Source organism: Dendrobates tinctorius, unplaced genomic scaffold (genome assembly GCF_039654945.1).
Source record: "Dendrobates tinctorius isolate UK_male_01 unplaced genomic scaffold, ASM3965494v1 ptg000135l, whole genome shotgun sequence".
In the NCBI taxonomy this organism is placed as follows: domain Eukaryota; kingdom Metazoa; phylum Chordata; class Amphibia; order Anura; family Dendrobatidae; genus Dendrobates; species Dendrobates tinctorius.
This window is the reverse complement of record NW_027361803.1, coordinates 14,460,408-14,484,960: the sequence shown is the minus strand read 5'-3', so window position 1 is coordinate 14,484,960 and position 24,553 is coordinate 14,460,408. Positions and strand designations below refer to the sequence as shown.

Genomic DNA, 24,553 nt, shown 5'->3' with positions numbered 1-24,553 from the left:
CACTATGAATGCCCAAAAGGTTTACCTGAAAAGGCCGTGGCTCCGCCCACCCCAACGCGCGTTTCGGCGCAGTGCCTTCTTCTGGGCTTAATTTATAACTATAGATTTGTCCTGATTGTTTGCCCTCTTTTTAGCCTTGACTCCTCCTAGTTGTCTGCACCACTGTCATCCTTGTTTTATGATATCTCTGTATTTTGTGTCTTATTTGGTCTCAATAAATTTTGTACTTTTTACGAGCTGTGCCTTTCGTTATTTGATTTTTTTTTTTTAGTCTTAACGTGGTATACTCTGCCCTACAGCTTTTATACGTTTCCTGTGGATTATCCAATCTGCACCCATAATCAGTAGTCAATCGCTCTTGTATCCACAACTTTTGCACTATAAAAGTATCTAGAAGCTCCTCATCACATGACACATTTATTCATCGTATATACAGCTTAGTATCAAGCACAACACAAATGTACAAACTAAATACTTGTAATGAGCGAGCATGCTCATGTGCAAACCGAGTGTCTCAAGCATGCTCGAAAAATATGTTGAAGGCCCCCCAACAGCTGCAATGCATGCAGGGATTGCCTGTTTGTTGGGTAATCCCTGCATGTGTTGTGGCTGTCAAACAGCCGCTGGGACTGGAACGTACTCGGTTAGCACATGAGCATGCTCGGATAACGCCTTATCCCAGCACGTATGCTCATCACTATTAAATATTGAAAGCTGTGTGGTTGTATCTGCTTCTTGAAATCTGGGTGACAACCAATATGTCATCCCCCCCAGTAGAGCTGCCACTAAACTTTTTTCTCATATAGCAAACCTACCCAATAGATTCACTTCTTCCATAACGAGGTAGACCAAGCCTCCAGGACTCTGGGAGGGACGAGCCCGATAGGAGCTGTACCGATGGCCATATTGGTTGCCACCGAGCTTCTCAAGGAGCAGATAGACCTGGAGGGAATTTCCTTCTTATGGTCACTGTGTATTCTTTTACCCACATGTACACTTTTTCATGCTGAAGATAAATATGTAGGGTACGATTGTGGTGTAAGACGCGGCTATCAGACTCGCGGTATCGATGACTTGCTCGAACTCCTTGGTTTCTTCTGTGATCCTTAGAGTCAGATGTGTCACCCAGAATATTAAAAACACACCAGCCACCGCCATGATGCTGAGGGCGGCTTTGACCTGTTTCGTGGCAACGAGGTGTCTTGTTGGAGACTTTCCTGCCAACCGACCATTAGTATCCAAAGACTTTAGAAGTTCGGGAACCTTGTCCTCACTTTTTCCCATTACGCAGAGGTCCTGAGAACAGACAGAATTAGTAGAGTAGTCTTTAGCCGGTGTAGATGATTTGCCATCTCTGCAAATGATATCTGTTTCTGGGGCAAGGACTATGTGAGTAGCACAGAGATCGGTGGTCTGGATACTTTCCGTAAAGCCACATGGATTGTATATCAGACTTGCGGGTGGCTGTTTATGTTCCTCGTCGCCTATTGTGTCTTTTTCCAATAATTGTAAGACTTGCTTGATAAGGTATTTCTTGTCGATATTATCTTTAAGAGGATCTTCCATGGATGTCCAGATTGTTTGTAACGATAAAAACTCAAGCCCATGAGAAATCGAACACACAAGTTCGTTTCCTACTTGCCTTCCAGTATGTTGGCTCTTGGACGTTCCATGTTCTTCACGACTGGGCACTGATGAGACCATTGCTGTTTTAGTCTTTGGATGTTTCAGGGCGGAAACACGCTTCCTATTGCGTATCAAAAATATGATGACTCGAATATTGATGACAATTATTCCAAGTATGGGAAGAGCGTTGGCCAGAACCAGATACAGGACTTCATAGATATGTTTTTGGGATCTGGAAGGAAAGGTGTCTTGACATCCCCAAATATTTTGCTGGGATTTCTGCTGATCTTGCTCCTCATCCTTGTTGTTCATCATAAACACACTAGAAAAAAACAAGAAGGGAATGCTAAAAGTAACGGATACCACCCAGGCGAGAGAAACTAATATCCGCAAGAGTCGTAGCTCCGCTGATCGGACGGCTGGGCAGTTTATGGGTCGGCTTCCAACTAACTTCTGAAACCAGAATATGCTCATGGCAAGTGTGGTGAGGATGCTGTTGGTGATGGAAAGGCTGGCGGTGAACCAAAATATCTTGCAGTATAAGTTCCCCAGGAACCAAGTTCCATACATCTCCACCAAGAGGCCGGGAATGTCCACCATGCAGTTTGTAAGAAGGTCCGACAAGGCGAGGTTGACCAGAAGGATCTTGTATGGTTCCGTCTTGCGATTCACTCTGGGGACTGCGAAGAATAATAACAACGAATTTCCCAAGATGCCGAACATGCAAAGCAATATTCTGAAGCAAATCTCTGCAAGCTTAGACCCGTCCATGTTCATCGTGAAGATATGTCATATGTTGGAAACCTTCAGGAATATTATGTGACTACATCCCTAGCACTTGAGACCTTTACCGATCTCTAATTAGAAGGCGCCTTCCAATTTGTTGCTACGTATAAATCTAATCCATCTGTATATCCGATTGATAATCCATCCAGGGGATACTATGCAGGTGATTAGGATACTTCTCTGCCTCCTGCACACATCAGCTGGGACATCAGAGAAGTGTCCAAGTGCTAATAAGGCTGTTAATGAGGAGACCTGGCGAAGAAGTCTCCAAAACGTGCCCTCAAATTAAAGGTGTTTTCCCGGTTTTAGAAAACTAAAGCCTAATTGCCGCATAGGTTAAAAGCTACACTACTTTCTAATAAAATGTATATATATATATTTTCAGTGATTTTAAAAGAAAAAAATAAGACTAAGAGGATAAAAAAGAAGGGTCAGACTTTTGTATTAACAACTGAATCAGACAACGGAAATGTAAAACTTTACGGGTATAGTGATAACCGAAGCTTTTCCACAGAAATCACTCCAGAGCAGCCCACCGAGATCCAGGGGTTCCCACAATAATCAGTGGTCTGCCATCAAGGACTGTCGCATCCAGCACCTCCTCTAACAGGTACCACCATCGTGCCATACCTAAAACATCTCTCAACCCCTAAGGCTTCTTTTACACTTACCGGGTTTTTGCGTCCCCAATAGATTTCTATGGGGCCGCAATAATTCCACAGTGCGCCGTGTGCCATATGTCCGTGAGGGCCGTATTTGCGGCAGTGAAAAAAAAGATCGAGCCTGCTCAATCATTTTCACGGCTTACGGACAAGGCCACCATTGAAAATCAATTGTGCCGTTTGTTTTTTGCGGTGCACCGTGACTTCCGTTTTTGCAGAACGCCGTTTTTTTTTTCCAATACTTTTTCCATTGGAAACCTGAAAAATGGCGATCGGCAAGTTTTTTGCTGTCCGTTATTGTGGCAAAGCGTGAAAATTGCAGCGATACGGCCCGCAATTATGGGCCGCAAAAAACCGGGTAAGTGTAAAAGAAGCCTAAGACCAGAATATGTGCATCCAGATCTGCTCTTCGGTGCAGGGCTGCTCAAAAATTCACCATTTTGAGATGTTCTCTTTATACCTGTTTACGAGAACTGGCGCTAATGCGCCAAGCTGGCAGACAGCCGCGAGCCACAATTCATGGGACCGCGAGCCTCATGTGGCTGCCGAGCTACAGGTTGGGACCCCTGCCCTAAGCCATGGTGAGTGCACAGAGTACTGGGAATATGACGAGCCGTTGGCGGGTTTGTATACAGGGGGAGATTTTGCGGCGGATTTTGACAATTTCTGTTCGGTTTCTGCTCCAAAATTTCCTCAGTAACCTCTGTGTGCTCATCTGGATTTTACCAGCGGATTAAGTCGCGCGGCAGAATCTTTCTCCAGGGAAATAGATCGATGATGTGATTTTTCATATCTGTCGCACCTCATCTTCTGCTGCTGCTGCGGATTTTCCCACTTTTGCACTTTCAGGTTTTGCTCCCACGTTGCGTCTCCACTGGGGATCGTCCGCAACGGAAATGAGCAGCGGAGCTCATTGGAAGTTAGTGTAAGGGAGTGCCAGGGCTGTAGTCGTGGCCGCACACTTATCTCTGTGCCCTGACCTCTTACAGGAAAATAATTTCCATTAATCAGCATACCTGTGTCTCCCGGTCCAGCTCCTTCAAGATCTTCCCTCTGCTGCAGGAGACTCTCTCCAGGCAGATTTGCAAGAATTGAGACCCAGTCCATATCAACTTTACTGACTCCAGGACGCAGCACATCCAGTTCTGTAACAGCATTGACATCACGTTTCAAGCAGTACATATCTTTTACTTTCCCTGTACTTCTCTCACTGTCGCGCAGCACGTACCCGGGTCAGACCGTGACACACGGCCCCTCAGTGTCCTCCATGTCCAGACTCTTTCACTGGTGGTTCCCTTAGCCGTCTCGCCCCGGCTGTGAGAGAATGCGCCCAGGCTGCGATCTGCCACATGGTGAGTGCCCTGCCCGTCCATTCTGCTATGTCCAAAATTAGAGCACCGGCCTCTCCTTGCACTGACACTGCTCTCACTGCTGCAGTCTTTTCCCACTGGCCCTGGATGGCTGGGCTTAAGCTTCAAACATTACGGGGCCAGGGCATTAGCCCCCTGGATGATGGGGGGCTCTCTGGCCCCAACTGAGCTCCTTCAGTTGCCTAGCCGACTACTGGAAAACAGGAAATGTTCCTCCCTTAGCTCACAGCAAGCCCCTGCTACTTTAAACAGGAAGAACTGAGTGTACTGAAAAGCCCACCATCTTGTGGCCAAATGAAGGTACTACGCTCTCCCTACAAACCACGGTGCACAACCTATGTACACAGCAACAACAAGATATAAGACAGCATACATAAAGACATAGCAGAACATATATATACACTATAGATTTATCTTCTAAGGTAATACACCATTGGGTGCAGCAATACCCTTCATATGAGAGGTAAAGGTCATGCATTTACTCATGTAGCAATACCACAATATATCAACAAACAGACGCAGAATTCACATTACAGTAAAACATGCGGCACCGGGAAAGGGAAAACTAACATTCTCCCATCCTCTAACAGTAGGAGCGGGTGAGCGGTGCGTTCTGCCCCCCCCCCGCGTTACATCCCACCGACAGCCGCCGCGGGTGCGGGAAAAAGAAGATGGAGCTGCTGTTATCAGTCCTGCAAGGAAAAATGCTGCATCACATCTGCACCAGAGACACAGCCTGCAAAGTTATGCATATATGTATATATATATATATATTCTTGTCCTTTTCCCTGTATTAGTCCTCGGGGGACGATGTGACCCTGCGACTCTCCGATGGCTTTCACTATAATGTGCAAAAATAAAAAAGTTATGGCTATCAAAAATGTAAGTTTTGTAACTTATTTTTTTTAAATATCTCTATGCATTAAAATATAAAAACGACATCTCGGGGCCGTCAGCATCAGAGAATAACATTAACGTCGATCAGCCTGAATAATGATGAGAGAAAGGGAGAAAAATATAGAAAAAATCCAGATTTTATGTTTTTGTTGATTTCGGGTGTAAAAAAAAGTGTCATAAAAAGTGATCAAAAAGTGCTGGGACTTGTAGTACCGCAGCCTAGTTATTTCTGGGGTATTGATGAAAAAATATGAGCAGCATTACACCCCGCCGTGCAGCAGGGGGCGCACCTCTGCATCTGCGCTGTAACCACTGGCACACATATAGATTGAAGTGACAACTGGCGTCCTCATGTGGTCACTATAATTATTACATCTGTATCAAAGGAGGCCACGCTCTACTCTATCGCCCTCGCGTGGTGAATTTAATGACAGCGCCGTCTCGGGTCGTCGAGCTGTACGCTATCGCCGCCTTGTGCTGGAATCAGAAATTACAACACCATATCTAAAGGTAGGGGCGGGCTCTGAATCTAGGGGGCGGGCTCTATCTCCCGGGGGCGGGCTCTGTCTCCCGGGGGCGGGGTCTGTCTCCCGGGGGCGGGGTCTGTCTCCCGGGGGCGGGCTCTGTCTCCCGGGGGCGGGGTCTGTCTCCCGGGGGCGGGGTCTGTCTCCCGGGGGCTGGCCGTGACCTCCGTTACCGCCGCTGTTGCCGCTCTTCTTCCCGGGCTTCCGGTTGGGATGTCTGCCTGTGGGATCCTGGCTGCACACAGCGGGGACGCCGGAGCCTCTGACATCACTGCAGATCAGCAGCTCATTGTGGGACTACATCTCCCAGCAGCCGGAACCTGCAGCGGACAACTGAGGAGCTGCGAGCAGCATGGACGTCAGTCTGGAGGTGCAACTGTGTACCAGTATCAAGAGGAAAACGCCGAGTCCCAAACTGCGCTGGATAGGAGAGGTCAGTGCAGACTGTGCGGCTACAACCGGCACAGAACCGCGTGTATACCGCGCCCCACACCCTGCGGTATACCCCAGAGCTGCACTCACTATTCTGCTGGTGCAGTCACTGTGTACATACATTACATTACTGATCCTGAGTTACATCCTGTATTATACTCCAGAGCTGCACTCATTATTCTGCTGGTGCTGTCACTGTGTACATACATTACATTACTGATCCTGAGTTACATCCTGTATTATACCCCAGAGCTGCACTCACTATTCTGCTGGTGCAGTCACTGTGTACATACATTACATTACTGATCCTGAATTACATCCTGTATTATACCCCAGAGCTGCACTCACTATTCTGCTGGTGCAGTCACTGTGTACATACATTACATTACTGATCCTGAATTACATCCTGTATTATACCCCAGAGCTGCACTCACTATTCTGCTGGTGCAGTCACTGTGTACATACATTACATTACTGATCCTGAATTACATCCTGTATTATACTCCAGAGCTGCACTCACTATTCTGCTGGTGCAGTCACTGTGTACATATATTACATTACTGATCCTGAGTTACATCCTGTATTATACTCCAGAGCTGCACTCACTATTCTGCTGGTGCAGTCACTGTGTACTTACATTACATTACTGATCCTGAATTACATCCTGTATTATACTCCAGAGCTGCACTCACTATTCTGCTGGTGCAGTCACTGTGTACATACATTACATTACTGATCCTGAGTTACATCCTGTATTATACTCCAGAGCTGCACTCACTATTCTGCTGGTGCAGTCACTGTGTACTTACATTACATTACTGATCCTGAATTACATCCTGTATTATACCCCAGAGCTGCACTCACTATTCTGCTGGTGCAGTCACTGTGTACATACATTACTGATCCTGAGTTACATCCTGTATTATACTCCAGAGCTGCACTCACTATTCTGCTGGTGCAGTCACTGTGTACATACATTACATTACTGATCCTGAGTTACATCCTGTATTATACTCCAGAGCTGCACTCACTATTCTGCTGGTGCAGTCACTGTGTACTTACATTACATTACTGATCCTGAATTACATCCTGTATTATACCCCAGAGCTGCACTCACTATTCTGCTGGTGCAGTCACTGTGTACATACATTACATTACTGATCCTGAGTTACATCCTGTATTATACTCCAGAGCTGCACTCACTATTCTGCTGGTGCAGTCACTGTGTACTTACATTACATTACTGATCCTGAATTACATCCTGTATTATACCCCAGAGCTGCACTCACTATTCTGCTGGTGCTGTCACTGTGTACATACATTACTGATCCTGAGTTACATCCTGTATTATACTTCAGAGCTGCACTCACTATTCTGCTGGTGCAGTCACTGTGTACATACATTACATTACTGATCCTGAGTTACATCCTGTATTATACTCCAGAGCTGCACTCACTATTCTGCTGGTGCAGTCACTGTGTACATACATTACATTACTGATCCTGAGTTACATCCTGTATTATACTCCAGAGCTGCACTCACTATTCTGCTGGTGCAGTCACTGTGTACTTACATTACATTACTGATCCTGAATTACATCCTGTATTATACCCCAGAGCTGCACTCACTATTCTGCTGGTGCAGTCACTGTGTACATACATTACATTACTGATCCTGAGTTACATCCTGTATTATACTCCAGAGCTGCACTCACTATTCTGCTGGTGCAGTCACTGTGTACTTACATTACATTACTGATCCTGAATTACATCCTGTATTATACCCCAGAGCTGCACTCACTATTCTGCTGGTGCAGTCACTGTGTACATACATTACATTACTGATCCTGAGTTACATCCTGTATTATACTCCAGAGCTGCACTCACTATTCTGCTGGTGCTGTCACTGTGTACATACATTACTGATCCTGAGTTACATCCTGTATTATACTCCAGAGCTGCACTCACTATTCTGCTGGTGCAGTCACTGTGTACATACATTACATTACTGATCCTGAATTACATCCTGTATTATACCCCAGAGCTGCACTCACTATTCTGCTGGTGCAGTCACTGTGTACATACATTACATTACTGATCCTGAGTAACATCCTGTATTATACCCCAGAGCTGCACTCACTATTCTGCTGGTGCAGTCACTGTGTACATACATTACATTACTGATCCTGAGTTACATCCTGTATTATACTCCAGAGCTGCACTCAATATTCTGCTGGTGCTGTCACTGTGTACATACATTACATTACTGATCCTGAGTTACATCCTGTATTATACTCCAGAGCTGCACTCACTATTCTGCTGGTGCTGTCACTGTGTACATACATTACTGATCCTGAGTTACATCCTGTATTATACTCCAGAGCTGCACTCACTATTCTGCTGGTGCAGTCACTATGTACTTACATTACATTACTGATCCTGAATTACATCCTGTATTATACCCCAGAGCTGCACTCACTATTCTGCTGGTGCAGTCACTGTGTACATACATTACATTACTGATCCTGAGTTACATCCTGTATTATACTCCAGAGCTGCACTCACTATTCTGCTGGTGCTGTCACTGTGTACATACATTACATTACTGATCCTGAATTACATCCTGTATTATACCCCAGAGCTGCACTCACTATTCTGCTGGTGCAGTCACTGTGTACATACATTACATTACTGATCCTGAGTAACATCCTGTATTATACCCCAGAGCTGCACTCACTATTCTGCTGGTGCAGTCACTGTGTACATACATTACATTACTGATCCTGAGTTACATCCTGTATTATACTCCAGAGCTGCACTCAATATTCTGCTGGTGCAGTCACTGTGTACATACATTACATTACTGATCCTGAGTTACATCCTGTATTATACCCCAGAGCTGCACTCACTATTCTGCTGGTGCAGTCACTGTGTACATACATTACATTACTGATCTTGAGTTACATCCTGTATTATACTCCAGAGCTGCACTCACTATTCTGTTGGTGCAGTCATTGTGTACATACATTACATTACTGATCCTGAGTAACATCCTGTATTATACCCCAGAGCTGCACTCACTATTCTGCTGGTGCAGTCACTGTGTACATACATTACATTACTGATCCTGAGTTACATCCTGTATTATACTCCAGAGCTGCACTCACTATTCTGCTGGTGCAGTCACTGTGTACATACATTACATTACTGATCCTGAGTTACATCCTGTATTATACCCCAGAGCTGCACTCACTATTCTGCTGGTGCAGTCACTGTGTACATACATTACATTACTGATCCTGAGTTACATCCTGTATTATACTCCAGAGCTGCACTCACTATTCTGCTGGTGCAGTCACTGTGTACATACATTACATTACTGATCCTGAGTTACATCCTGTATTATACCCCAGAGCTGCACTCACTATTCTGCTGGTGCAGTCACTGTGTACATACATTACATTACTGATCCTGAGTTACATCCTGTATTATACCCCAGAGCTGCACTCACTATTCTGCTGGTGCAGTCACTGTGTACATACATTACATTACTGATCCTGAGTTACATCCTGTATTATACTCCAGAGCTGCACTCACTATTCTGCTGGTGCAGTCACTGTGTACATACATTACATTACTGATCCTGAGATACATCCTGTATTATACTCCAGAGCTGCACTCACTATTCTGCTGGTGCAGTCACTGTGTACATACATTACATTACTGATCCTGAGTTACATCCTGTATTATACCCCAGAGCTGCACTCACTATTCTGCTGGTGCAGTCACTGTGTACATACATTACATTACTGATCCTGAGTTACATCCTGTATTATACCCCAGAGCTGCACTCACTATTCTGCTGGTGCAGTCACTGTGTACATACATTACATTACTGATCCTGAGTTACATCTTGTATTATACTCCAGAGCTGCACTCACTATTCTGCTGGTGCAGTCACTGTGTACATACATTACATTACTGATCCTGAGTTACATCTTGTATTATACTCCAGAGCTGCACTCACTATTCTGCTGGTGCAATCACTGTGTACATACATTACATTACTGATCCTGAGTTACATCCTGTATTATACTCCAGAGCTGCACTCACTATTCTGCTGGTGCAGTCACTGTGTACATACATTACATTACTGATCCTGAGTTACATCCTGTATTATACCCCAGAGCTGCACTCACTATTCTGCTGGTGCAGTCACTGTGTACATACATTACATTACTGATCCTGAGTTACATCCTGTATTATACTCCAGAGCTGCACTCACTATTCTGCTGGTGCAGTCACTGTGTACATACATTACATTACTGATCCTGAGTTACATCCTGTATTATACTCCAGAGCTGCACTCACTATTCTGCTGGTGCAGTCACTGTGTACATACATTACATTACTGATCCTGACTTACATCCTGTATTATACCCCAGAGCTGCACTCACTATTCTGCTGGTGCAGTCACTGTGTACATACATTACATTACTGATCCTGACTTACATCCTGTATTATACCCCAGAGCTGCACTCACTATTCTGCTGGTGCAGTCACTGTGTACGTACATTACATTACTGATCCTGAGTTACATCCTGTATTATACTCCAGAGCTGCACTCACTATTCTGCTGGGGCAGTCACTGTGTACATACATTACTGATCCTGAGTTACATCCTGTATTATACTCCAGAGCTGCACTCACTATTCTGCTGGTGCAGTCACTGTGTACATACATTACATTACTGATCCCGAGTTACATCCTGTATTATACCCCAGAGCTGCACTCACTATTCTGCTGGTGCAGTCACTGTGTACATATATTACATTACTGATCCTGAGTTACATCCTGTATTATACCCCAGAGCTGCACTCACTATTCTGCTGGTGCAGTCATTGTGTACATACATTACATTACTGATCCTGACTTACATCCTGTATTATACCCCAGAGCTGCACTCACTATTCTGCTGGTGCAGTCACTGTGTACATACATTACATTACTGATCCTGACTTACATCCTGTATTATACCCCAGAGCTGCACTCACTATTCTGCTGGTGCAGTCACTGTTTACGTACATTACATTACTGATCCTGAGTTACATCCTGTATTATACTCCAGAGCTGCACTCACTATTCTGCTGGGGCAGTCACTGTGTACATACATTACTGATCCTGAGTTACATCCTGTATTATACCCCAGAGCTGCACTCACTATTCTGCTGGGGCAGTCACTGTGTACATACATTACATTACTGATCCTGAGTTACATCCTGTATTATACTCCAGAGCTGCACTCACTATTCTGCTGGTGCAGTCACTGTGTACATACATTACATTACTGATCCTGACTTACATCCTGTATTATACCCCAGAGCTGCACTCACTATTCTGCTGGTGCAGTCACTGTGTACATACATTACATTACTGATCCTGAGTTACATCCTGTATTATACCCCAGAGCTGCACTCACTATTCTGCTGGTGCAGTCACTGTGTACATACATTACATTACTGATCCTGACTTACATCCTGTATTATACCCCAGAGCTGCACTCACTATTCTGCTGGTGCAGTCACTGTGTACATACATTACATTACTGATCCTGACTTACATCCTGTATTATACCCCAGAGCTGCACTCACTATTCTGCTGGTGCAGTCACTGTGTACGTACATTACATTACTGATCCTGAGTTACATCCTGTATTATACTCCAGAGCTGCACTCACTATTCTGCTGGGGCAGTCACTGTGTACATACATTACTGATCCTGAGTTACATCCTGTATTATACCCCAGAGCTGCACTCACTATTCTGCTGGTGCAGTCACTGTGTACGTACATTACATTACTGATCCTGAGTTACATCCTGTATTATACTCCAGAGCTGCACTCACTATTCTGCTGGGGCAGTCACTGTGTACATACATTACTGATCCTGAGTTACATCCTGTATTATACCCCAGAGCTGCACTCACTATTCTGCTGGGGCAGTCACTGTGTACATACATTACATTACTGATCCTGAGTTACATCCTGTATTATACCCCAGAGCTGCACTCACTATTCTGCTGGGGCAGTCACTGTGTACATACATTACATTACTGATCCTGAGTTACATCCTGTATTATACTCCAGAGCTGCACTCACTATTCTGCTGGTGCAGTCACTGTGTACATACATTACATTACTGATCCTGACTTACATCCTGTATTATACCCCAGAGCTGCACTCACTATTCTGCTGGTGCAGTCACTGTGTACATACATTACATTACTGATCCTGAGTTACATCCTGTATTATACCCCAGAGCTGCACTCACTATTCTGCTGGTGCAGTCACTGTGTACATACATTACATTACTGATCCTGACTTACATCCTGTATTATACCCCAGAGCTGCACTCACTATTCTGCTGGTGCAGTCACTGTGTACATACATTACATTACTGATCCTGACTTACATCCTGTATTATACCCCAGAGCTGCACTCACTATTCTGCTGGTGCAGTCACTGTGTACGTACATTACATTACTGATCCTGAGTTACATCCTGTATTATACTCCAGAGCTGCACTCACTATTCTGCTGGGGCAGTCACTGTGTACATACATTACTGATCCTGAGTTACATCCTGTATTATACCCCAGAGCTGCACTCACTATTCTGCTGGGGCAGTCACTGTGTACATACATTACATTACTGATCCTGAGTTACATCCTGTATTATACTCCAGAGCTGCACGCACTATTCTGCTGGGGCAGTCACTGTGTACATACATTACATTACTGATCCTGAGTTACATCCTGTATTATACCCCAGAGCTGCACTCACTATTCTGCTGGTGCAGTCACTGTGTACGTACATTACATTACTGATCCTGAGTTACATCCTGTATTATACTCCAGAGCTGCACTCCCTATTCTGCTGGGGCAGTCACTGTGTACATACATTACTGATCCTGAGTTACATCCTGTATTATACCCCAGAGCTGCACTCACTATTCTGCTGGTGCAGTCACTGTGTACATACATTACTGATCCTGAGTTACATCCTGTATTATACCCCAGAGCTGCACTCACTATTCTGCTGGGGCAGTCACTGTGTACATACATTACATTACTGATCCTGGCTTACATCCTGTGTTATACCCCAGAGCTGCACTCACTATTCTGCTGGTGCAGTCACTGTGTACGTACATTACATTACTGATCCTGAGTTACATCCTGTATTATACTCCAGAGCTGCACTCACTATTCTCCTGGGGCAGTCACTGTGTACATACATTACTGATCCTGAGTTACATCCTGTATTATACCCCAGAGCTGCACTCACTATTCTGCTGGGGCAGTCACTGTGTACATACATTACATTACTGATCCTGAGTTACATCCTGTATTATACTCCAGAGCTGCACGCACTATTCTGCTGGGGCAGTCACTGTGTACATACATTACATTACTGATCCTGAGTTACTTCCTGTATTATACCCCAGAGCTGCACTCACTATTCTGCTGGTGCAGTCACTGTGTACGTACATTACATTACTGATCCTGAGTTACATCCTGTATTATACCCCAGAGCTGCACTCACTATTCTGCTGGTGCAGTCACTGTGTACATACATTACATTACTGATCCTGAGTTACATCCTGTATTATACCCCAGAGCTGCACTCACTATTCTGCTGGTGCAGTCACTGTGTACATACATTACATTACTGATCCTGACTTACATCCTGTATTATACCCCAGAGCTGCACTCACTATTCTGCTGGTGCAGTCACTGTGTACATACATTACATTACTGATCCTGAGTTATATCCTGTATTATACTCCAGAGCTGCACTCACTATTCTGCTGGTGCAGTCACTGTGTACGTACATTACATTACTGATCCTGACTTACATCCTGTATTATACCCCAGAGCTGCACTCACTATTCTGCTGGTGCAGTCACTGTGTACATACATTACATTACTGATCCTGAGTTACATCCTGTATTATACCCCAGAGCTGCACTCACTATTCTGCTGGTGCAGTCACTGTGTACATACATTATATTACTGATCCTGAGTTACATCCTGTATTATACCCCAGAGCTGCACTCACTATTCTGCTGGAGCAGTCACTGTGTACATACATTACTTTACTGATCCTGAGTTACATCCTGTATTATACCCCAGAGCTGCACTCACTATTCTGCTGGTGCAGTCACTGTGTACATACATTATATTACTGATCCTGAGTTACATCCTGTATTATACCCCAGAGCTGCACTCACTATTCTGCTGGTGCAGTCACTGTGTACGTACATTACATTACTGATCCTGACTTACATCCTGTATTATACCCCAGAGCTGCACTCACTATTCTGCTGGTGCAGTCACTGTGTACATACATTACATTACTGATCCTGAGTTACATCCTGTATTATACCCCAGAGCTGCACTCACTATTCTGCTGGTGCAGTCACTGTGTACATACATTATATTACTGATCCTGAGTTACATCCTGTATTATACCCCAGAGCTGCACTCACTATTCTGCTGGAGCAGTCACTGTGTACATACATTACTTTACTGATCCTGAGTTACATCCTGTATTATACCCCAGAGCTGCACTCACTATTCTGCTGGTGCAGTCACTGTGTACATACATTATATTACTGATCCTGAGTTACATCCTGTATTATACCCCAGAGCTGCACTCACTATTCTGCTGGTGCAGTCACTGTGTACATACATTATATTACTGATCCTGAGTTACATCCTGTATTATACCCCAGAGCTGCGCTCACTGTTCTGCCACCATTGTCTTTCCCAGGAGAAGGAGGCGGTGTTCCTGGTTGATGAGCGGCAGGTCAGGGAGATTAAGCTTCGTTCCGGGAATGTGAAGAAGACGTTACTGAAGAAGAAGAGCGTTGTGAGCGTTGCCACCTCTGATAATGGTGAGTGGTCTCCTCTGCACTCTCGGATCCCCCCCGATATGTAGGGCAGGAGGGCTCTGACGCTCTTCTTCTGTCTCAGCCATGTGATTGAGTTACGTAGTTAAAGGGGTGGTGGAGGATGTTTCATTCTTCGGCGATCCTGTTGTCCCGCACTGGTCAGATGTTGTGATTGGCTTCTACAATCATGTGACCTGCTGCCGGACCCCCAGAGCTGTGATGTGGCGGTCCCCGTCGCCGGCCCTATGGAATGATTTGAATATTGATACATTTGTTGAGTTAAATTGTGTACGATTTCCATGACAACAGAGCAACTGAGACAAGAAATAAGAAAGGGGAACCTGTCGGGTCTCGTCATCTTCCTGTATGTCGGTGACCTGAGAGGCGTCCAATGGGTGTTCTCACTATAAGGATTCATCGTGATGCTCCAGCGGGGGGCACCATAAAGCCCCTCCAGATCCTATGTCTGCCATATTGCTTTTTACTTCCTGGACTCTTGCAGTCACGTGCACATTTTGGAGATGCTTAGTGGTGATCATGTAAGTTGGGAGATATCAAAACTGGCGCCGCAGGGCCGGACCTCCCGGAGTCGTCACTGTTCTTTACTGTGGCAGATGGTAAAATGGCTTAGATGATAGATTTCCATTAAAGGGGTTGTCCAGCGCCGCGTCCCTTTTATACAAACACACGAAATAAAAAGGTATAACAAAAGAGAATTACTAAACCTGATGTCACAAAAATGGCTCAGAGCTTAGCGTAGGGAACCCACACGTAGCCGCACCTTCCAGGGACTGGCAAATGCCCAATCCTCAATTCTGATTTTTATTAGCTTAAGTTTATGTCATCATAATGTTGAGGGAAATTAACCCTTCACGGTTGATCCAGTGATTTCCAAATTAGTTCATCGGGCGTTGCTAGCAACTGGGAATGACCACACGGAGACGGGAGTCTCTGTACGGGAGGATCGAGACAGATCACCAGTCCCCTTTATTTTAGTCACTTCTTTTATAATCTTTTGCTTAATTATGCAAAGTTCTCAACTACCAATAGCATCATTTCACTTTATAAGCCAATAATATTGCAAGAAAACCAGAAACTACATATATGTCCGAATCCAAAAGTAGTATAATGGCATATTCTTCAGAGATCTACACCCCCGGTTCCCTTATCTTGTACCTGATGGGAAAAGTCTGGTTTCATGACAGCCTGAACTTTTTCACCCTAATTACAAAAATTTATCTTACAGCAACAAAAATGGAGAAACGAAACCTTCAGAGAAATGAAACTTCAGCTCTGATTTTAGTTTTAACCCTTCACAATAACTCCCCTTGATGAGCTGATTTGGGGGGCTGATGGTGTGATATCTTCTCACAAGGAGGTCCCAGGTTTTAGATATTGTCGTCACCTGTCTTATCACGATTTTACGTTTATATAGACATTAAACATGGCACTGGCACGGATAGCATCATCCATCAGGACGTTATTAAGTTGGAGGGGTTTTGCTGGCCTTACGGTTATGTGAGTGAATGTGTTATGTTCATCCCTTCGCTATGACCCCGAAAATATATCTCCTATAATTATCGGATCAATCAGACCCCAATATTTTATCTCTGGACACCGGATACAGAGTGTCTATCTGCAATTGTCCCGTTTTTCTTTGAAGAGAACAAAAGTTGCCTCTGAAGGTATTAAATTTTCGCCTTCTCTGCTTCTTGAATATATGGATCTCGCACCTTGGGTCTTTTCCCCAGAGCATGTATCTGCTGTAATTACCTGGCCACTGCAGATGCCCCTACTCCAATGGAGGTAAGGGTATCAGCTCTCTTTTCCTCTTCCTCTTTTATTAATTTTTCTCTTCCCTAGCTATCAGTAATCGTATATGCTCATTGTGGGGTAACATATGTCCCCTCCCCGAAAATTTCCATTAAATTCCGGCAGCCCGGCCCTCGCTCTGTCCTGAGCTTCCTGCACCCTCTCCGCCTTGTATCGCCAATTTCTTCATAGATTGTAATCTCGTGTTCGTCTGTGTCATGTTTGGATTATAACCCCGCTTCCTCGTGTTTTGTGCTCAGGAGCCTGGCTGGCCGTGCTGCATCTGACGGGGGAGCTGTCCCTGTGGAACAAGGACTCGGACTGTCTGCAGATCGTTCCGGCTAATGACGTCCTCTCCTCAGAAGTTGTATCAGCGCAGGGTAAGTTCTGAGGTATGGGGGTGGGGATGTGGGAAGATCGCCAGGTCTCAGGGTCTTCTCCTTGTGTGACCGTCGCTGCTTCCTTCCGTCCTGGATGTGATCGACGGCTGTGATTGTCGGCAGCCTCCAGCGCTATTGGCCGGGATTGAAGGAAACTCCGATCGCCGTTGTTTAACCCTTTCTGTTCCATGAGCAGTGCTGAGAAAGGGCAGGTTCTTCCTGTGTCGCCTTGATCCCAGGACTCGTTGGGGCGTCCTGTGACGTGTCCATGGGCTCAGAGGAGACGACGGGACTTACCGACTTTTTATCACGTCAGGAAACTCTCTGAAGCTGCACCTTTACGTCTCTGATGACGGCAGCAGGGTCCTCCTGGCGGCTCACACCGGCTCCGTCTACCTGTGGGAAAACACCGAGGAAAAATCTCAGCTAATGTCCCAGAAGAAAAGGGTCCTGCCGAGCCGGTGGAGCCGAATAGAGCAAAGCGAGAGCGTCGCTTTCCCCGGTGTCACGGACAAAGAGGCCGCCGTCGCCGCCATCTTTATTAAGAGCGAGGTATTTGGTGTAACTGTTACCTGTCCTATGGATAGCTCATCAATATTATTGTGTCCGGACAACCCCTTTAAGATCCGATTGGCTACAGAAAATCGAAAAATCCCAAATACATAGTCTTATATCTGCCATAATAGACTTTTCCCCTGGCGTTTGGACAGTCCGGAGCAGCAGGTCTGCTGTTTATGGGGCTGTAGCCATCTTGTCCCCCCGGTTCTCCCATCTATCCTGCTCACTGAGCCGCTGCCTTATCTTCCGTAGGTGCTGGGTGATGGCTGCCTCTGCGCATTCGTCTTCTATTCCGGAACGCGGCTGGTGATGACTTTCCTGGCGCTACAATGGTGCGAGAAAGATCAGAGAATGCTCAGGTGAATGCTTTGGGACCCCCCACAATCCTGAGAATGAAGGGGCCGCAGCTCTGGGTGGTCAGGAGCCCTGCCGTCAAGAGGCTGCTGTGCCACGATTAGTCATGGGGTCGTCGTACCCCCCCATCCCCCTCCGATCTCTAGTGTTTGTAGGCAGGTACCGGCTGGATTTCACCGCCGGCACCGGTTGGATTTCACCGCCGGCACCTGCCATGTATAAACCGGGCTCCGCTCCATACACCAACATAGGGTAGGACTTGTACATTGGGAAGGGGTTCAAAAAATGGCAGGGGGACTTTGGACTAAATTCAGCAGGTAAAATGCAGTTACATGTAAAAGTTTGTGCACCCCTGGTCAAAATGACTGTTACTGTGAACAGGTAAGCAAGCTGAAGATAAAATGATCTCTAAAAGGGATAAAGTTACAGATCACACATTTCCTTTGTACTTTAGGCAAAACAAAAAAATATATATTTTCGTCTTTTACATTTTAAAAATTACAAAAAGGAAAGTGGGTCTATGCAAAAGTTTGGATGCCCTGCATGGTTAGTATCTAGTAGCGCTCCCTTTTGCAAGTATCACAGCTTGTAAACTTTTTGTAGCCACATATTTTCAATGATGATCAGATCAGGGGACTGTGAGGGCCATTGTAAAACCTTCAGTTTGCGCCTTTTGAGGTCGTCTATTGTGGATTGTGACAAGTGTTTAGGATCATTCTCCATTAGTAGAAGCCTTCCTCTTCCTTTTTTCACCTTCAGCCTTTTTACAGATGGTGTTATGTTTGCATCAATAATTTTGGATTCAATGAAATTTCCACTTCTTCCCGTGAAATATTCCCTTTGTCACTGACTGCAACACAACCCAAATGCATGATTGATCCTCCCCCATGCTTAATGGTGGGCGAGGTGTTCTTTTCTTGAAATTCTGTGCCCTTTGTTCTCTACACATACCTCTGATTATTGTGGCCACAGAGTTTTATTTTAACCTGATCAGCTCACAGGACTTGTTTCCAAAATGCATCAGGCTTGTTTAGATGATCTTTTGCATACTTGTGACTCTGAATTTTATGGTGAGGACGTAGAAGAGGTTTTCTTCTGATGACTCTTCCATGAAGGCTATATTTATGCTGGTGTCTCTGAACAGTAGAACAACGTACCACAACTCCAGAGTCTGCTAAATCTTTCTGCCTCTTGCAATCCTATGAGCAGCTCTCACTGAAATTTTGCTTGGTCTTCCACATCTTACCTTGACCTCCACTGTTCCTGGTAACTGCGATTTCTTAATTACATATCGATCTGAGGAAAGCACAACTTGAAAACGCTTTTGCTTTCTTCTTATATCCTTCTCCTGCTTTGTGGGCCTCCACCATTTTCATTTTTAAAGTGCTAGGCCACTGCTGGCTGCTGTTTTTTGGCACAAACTTTTACATGCTACTGTAAGTATTGAACACGTCACCAGTTTTCTAAGTAAATCTATTTCTAAAGGTGCAATAGACATGAAATTCTTACCAGATGGCCGTAACAACCCATCCAACCCAAACAAGCAAAGAAATCATCATAGATGTCCATAAATTATGTGTAATAATGAGAAATGACACAGAGAAAAAATATTAAACACATGAAGAAAGAGAGGTGCACAGAGCCCTGGAAAGTCCTGACAGCAGCTGAAATCTAGTAATTAGAAATCAATCCACTTGGTGGCAAATAATATCAGCTGGTTCAACTAATGGCCTATAAAAAGGTTTCTCATTACCAAGGTGCAACACAAGAAACATCTCATGATAGGTAAAACCAGTGAGCCATCTCAAGACCTTCACAACCTTATTGTTGCAAAACATACTGATGGCATTGGTTACAGAAGAATTTCTAAACTATTGAAGACTCCATTGAACAATGTTGGGACCATAATCTGGAAGTGGAAAAAACATAATTTCATCAGGCATCTTGAAGCTTCATCACCAGCAAAGGTTTTTGCACAAAGTGTTAAATAAATTTGAGTAACGTGATGAATACTTTTTCCTTGTGTCATTTCTCATTTCTTTGCCTGTTTGGATTGGATTGGTTGTTAACGACATCTGGTGAGAATTTCATGTCAATAGCACCTTTAGGAATAGATTTACTTAGAAAACTGTTGACGTGTTCAATACTTATTTCACCTCCTGTATACAAGACCGGGGCCCAACTGTGTAATACAGCCTGCACCTGCCTCTAGCAGAGATCGGCACTGTTTCAGCATTTAGATCTATATCTCTTCTTCTAGTGCGGCCCCCTACCACGTTCACTGGGTTCAGCAGGACTGCCCTGTGCTCAGCATCACTCCTGCCTGTGCACCTGTGAAATCCCGAGGTGCTCTGCTTGCTCTCTTCTCAAGAGATGGATCGGTCCTCGCCTTGGCATTAAACCAAAAAGACCCCAAGGTACCGGTTACTAATGACCTCCCTCCAGGACTGGTGATGGGCCGTATGTGGTGGGATCATGTTCTCCTTCCTTCTTACAGGAGATCCGCATCCTCTATATAAACACTATGAACTTCGTGACCGTGTGCGGCAGCTTGAGGGGATGCGGCAGTAGGGATCAGCCGATCCCATTAAGGCTCTTAAGGTCAGTGAATGATCCATCCTCTAAGTTACTATGGTCGAAAAGTCCAGTTTTTAAAGGGTTATAGTGTCATATTCGCAGATGGGTATTGTCGGATAGATCTTGTAAATACGAGCATTTTTGCAATTTACTGCTTGTTAAAATTTTCAGCCGTTCTTGAGATATTAACAATTTTTTTTACAACTTGTTGCCTAGGAGACCGACCACCGCTGCTGACTATACCGTAAGCACTGCATTGAAACTGGCTGGGATTCGGCCGTAACGGCGGGCTCCAGAGATCCCGATCAGATACAAGACTCTACTTACAAGCTCAACATAAACGCCTATAATAACTACTTGTGTATTGTTCAGCAGTGGTGGTCGGTCTCCAAGGCAACAAGCTGTCAACAAAAGAAAATTAGTAATAGCTCAAGAACAGGTGAAAATTTAAAAAGCAGTAAATTGTAAAAGTGCTTGTTTTTGCAAGATCTATCCGATAGTATCCATCAGTGGAGATGGGAATGTGACCCTTTAAGGTGTCGTCTTTTGCTTTTGCAGGTCTTACTGGGTGGCGGACATGTCCTGGACGGCAGGTAGTCTGTTCCTAGCCTGCATCCTGAAGAGGGGGTCTCTGCTCCTGTTGACTCGTATGGGGGAGATCCTGACTCTGACAACCTTTGGGTGTAGTGTTGAATTTGGCCCGGCGGAGTTTATTCCACTTCATCCCTTTATTACATACAGGTTAGTGCTTCATATCGGAGAGCGGTAAGTGACAGCGCAGCGGAATACACAACCAGGATCTGATCCCGTCAGCTGGGGGTGTACTTATTATAGCGTGGACTCTACATGGTTCTGTATGTGCCTCCTGATCACCGCCACATTGCTGGGTGAACATTTCATTTTGCCCCTTTTAATCATTTCCCATCAGTGTCACCTCTAAGTGAGTAGTACAACAGCTGTGCAGCAGAATAGTGAGTGCATCTCTGGGGTATAATACTGGATGTAACTCAGGATCAGTAATGTAATGTATGTACACAGTGACTGCACCAGCAGAATAGTGAGTGCAGCTCTGGGGTATAATACAGGATGTAACTCAGGATCAGTAATGTAATGTATGTACACAGTGACTGCACCAGCAGAATAGTGAGTGCAGCTCTCGGGTATAATACAGGATGTAACTCAGGATCAGTAATGTAATGTATGTACACAGTGACTGCACCAGCAAAATAGTGAGTGCAGCTCTCGGGTATAATACAGGATGTAACTCAGGATCAGTAATGTAATGTATGTACACAGTGACTGCACCAGCAGAATAGTGAGTGCAGCTCTCGGGTATAATACAGGATGTAACTCAGGATCAGTAATGTATGTACACAGTGACTGCACCAGCAGAATAGTGAGTGCAGCTCTGGGGTATAATACAGGAGGTAACTCAGGATCAGTAATGTAATGTACAGTGGGGAAAAAAAGTATTTAGTCAGTCAGCAATAGTGCAAGTTCCACCACTTAAAAAGATGAGAGGCGTCTGTAATTTACATCATAGGTAGACCTCAACTATGGGAGACAAACTGAGAAAAAAAAATCCAGAAAATCACATTGTCTGTTTTTTTGTCATTATATTTGCATATTATGGTGGAAAATAAGTATTTGGTCAGAAACAAGCAATCAAGATTTCTGGCTCTCACAGACCTGTAACTTCTTCTTTAAGAGTCTCCTCTTTCCTCCACTCATTACCTGTAGTAATGGCACCTGTTAAAACTTGTTATCAGTATAAAAAGACACCTGTGCACACCCTCAAACAGTCTGACTCCAAACTCCACTATGGTGAAGACCAAAGAGCTGTCAAAGGACACCAGAAACAAAATTGTAGCCCTGCACCAGGCTGGGAAGACTGAATCTGCAATAGCCAACCAGCTTGGAGTGAAGAAATCAACTGTGGGAGCAATAATTAGAAAATGGAAGACATACAAGACCACTGATAATCTCCCTCGATCTGGTGCTCCACGCAAAATCCCACCCCGTGGGGTCAGAATGATCACAAGAACGGTGAGCAAAAATCCCAGAACCACGCGGGGGGACCTAGTGAATGAACTGCAGAGAGCTGGGACCAATGTAACAAGGCCTACCATAAGTAACACACTACGCCACCATGGACTCAGATCCTGCAGTGCCAGACGTGTCCCACTGCTTAAGCCTGTACATGTCCGGGCCCGTCTGAAGTTTGCTAGAGAGCATTTGGATGATCCAGAGGAGTTTTGTGAGAATGTCCTATGGTCTGATGAAACCAAACTGGAACTGTTTGGTAGAAACACAACTTGTCGTGTTTGGAGGAAAAAGAATACTGAGTTGCATCCATCAAACACCATACCTACTGTAAAGCATGGTGGTTGAAACATCATGCTTTGGGGCTGTTTCTCTGCAAAGGGGCCAGGACGACTGATCCGGGTACATGAAAGAATGAATGGGGCCATGTATCGTGAGATTTTGAGTGCAAACCTCCTTCCATCAGCAAGGGCATTGAAGATGAAACGTGGCTGGGTCTTTCAACATGACAATGATCCAAAGCACACCGCCAGGGCAACGAAGGAGTGGCTTCGTAAGAAGCATTTCAAGGTCCTGGAGTGGCCTAGCCAGTCTCCAGATCTCAACCCTATAGAAAACCTTTGGAGGGAGTTGAAAGTCCGTGTTGCCAAGCGAAAAGCCAAAAACATCACTGCTCTAGAGGAGATCTGCATGGAGGAATGGGCCAACATACCAACAACAGTGTGTGGCAACCTTGTGAAGACTTACAGAAAACGTTTGACCTCTGTCATTGCCAACAAAGGATATATCACAAAGCATTGAGATGAAATTTTGTTTCTGACCAAATACTTATTTTCCACCATAATATGCAAATAAAAGGAAAAAAAAACCAGACAATGTGATTTTCTGGATTTTTTTTTTTCTCAGTTTGTCTCCCATAGTTGAGGTCTACCTATGATGTAAATTGCAGACGCCTCTCATCTTTTTAAGTGGTGGAACTTGCACTATTGCTGACTGACTAAATACTTTTTTTCCCCACTGTATGTACACAGTGACTGCACCAGCAGAATAGTGAGTGCAGCTCTGGAGTATAATGCAGGATGTAACTCAGGATCAGTAATGTATGTACATAGTGACTGCACCAGCAGAATAGTGAGTGCAGCTCTGGGGTATAATGCAGGATGTAACTCAGGATCAGTAATGTAATGTATGTATACAGTGACTGCAGCAGCAGAATAGTGAGTGCAGCTCTGGAGTATAATACAGGATGTAACTCAGGATCAGTAATGTAATGTATGTACACAATGACTGCACCAGCAGAATAGTGAGTGCAGCTCTGGGGTATAATACAGGATGTAACTCAGGATCAGTAATGTAATGTATGTACACAGTGAGTGCACCAGCAGAATAGTGAGTGCAGCTCTGGAGTATAATGCAGGATGTAACTCAGGATCAGTAATGTAATGTATGTACATAGTGACTGCACCAGCAGAATAGTGAGTGCAGCTCTCGGGTATAATACAGGATGTAACTCAGGATCAGTAATGTAATGTATGTACATAGTGACTGCACCAGCAGAATAGTGAGTGCAGCTCTGGGGTATA

General features: G+C 44.7%; 1 protein-coding gene across 5 annotated transcripts in view; it reads left to right on the top strand.

Annotated features, from left to right (window-relative positions):
- Positions 1-6,036: 6,036 nt before the first annotated feature.
- CPLANE1 (ciliogenesis and planar polarity effector complex subunit 1) overlaps positions 6,037-24,553 on the top strand; it is a 76,090-nt gene continuing 57,573 nt past the window's right edge. For 4 of the 5 annotated variants that reach the window (XM_073543956.1, XM_073543955.1, XM_073543954.1 and 1 more), the window contains exons 1-8: positions 6,038-6,298; positions 15,126-15,249; positions 17,319-17,438; positions 17,755-17,990; positions 18,249-18,355; positions 20,611-20,767; positions 20,848-20,951; positions 21,486-21,668. In XM_073543956.1, coding sequence (XP_073400057.1) covers positions 6,218-6,298; positions 15,126-15,249; positions 17,319-17,438; positions 17,755-17,990; positions 18,249-18,355; positions 20,611-20,767; positions 20,848-20,951; positions 21,486-21,668 — 1,112 coding nt within the window. In that variant the 5' untranslated portion in view covers positions 6,038-6,217. Of the gene's footprint in view, positions 6,299-15,125; positions 15,250-17,318; positions 17,439-17,754; positions 17,991-18,248; positions 18,356-20,610; positions 20,768-20,847; positions 20,952-21,485; positions 21,669-24,553 lie in introns of all 5 variants that reach the window. The other variant, XM_073543953.1, reaches the window with a different exon arrangement.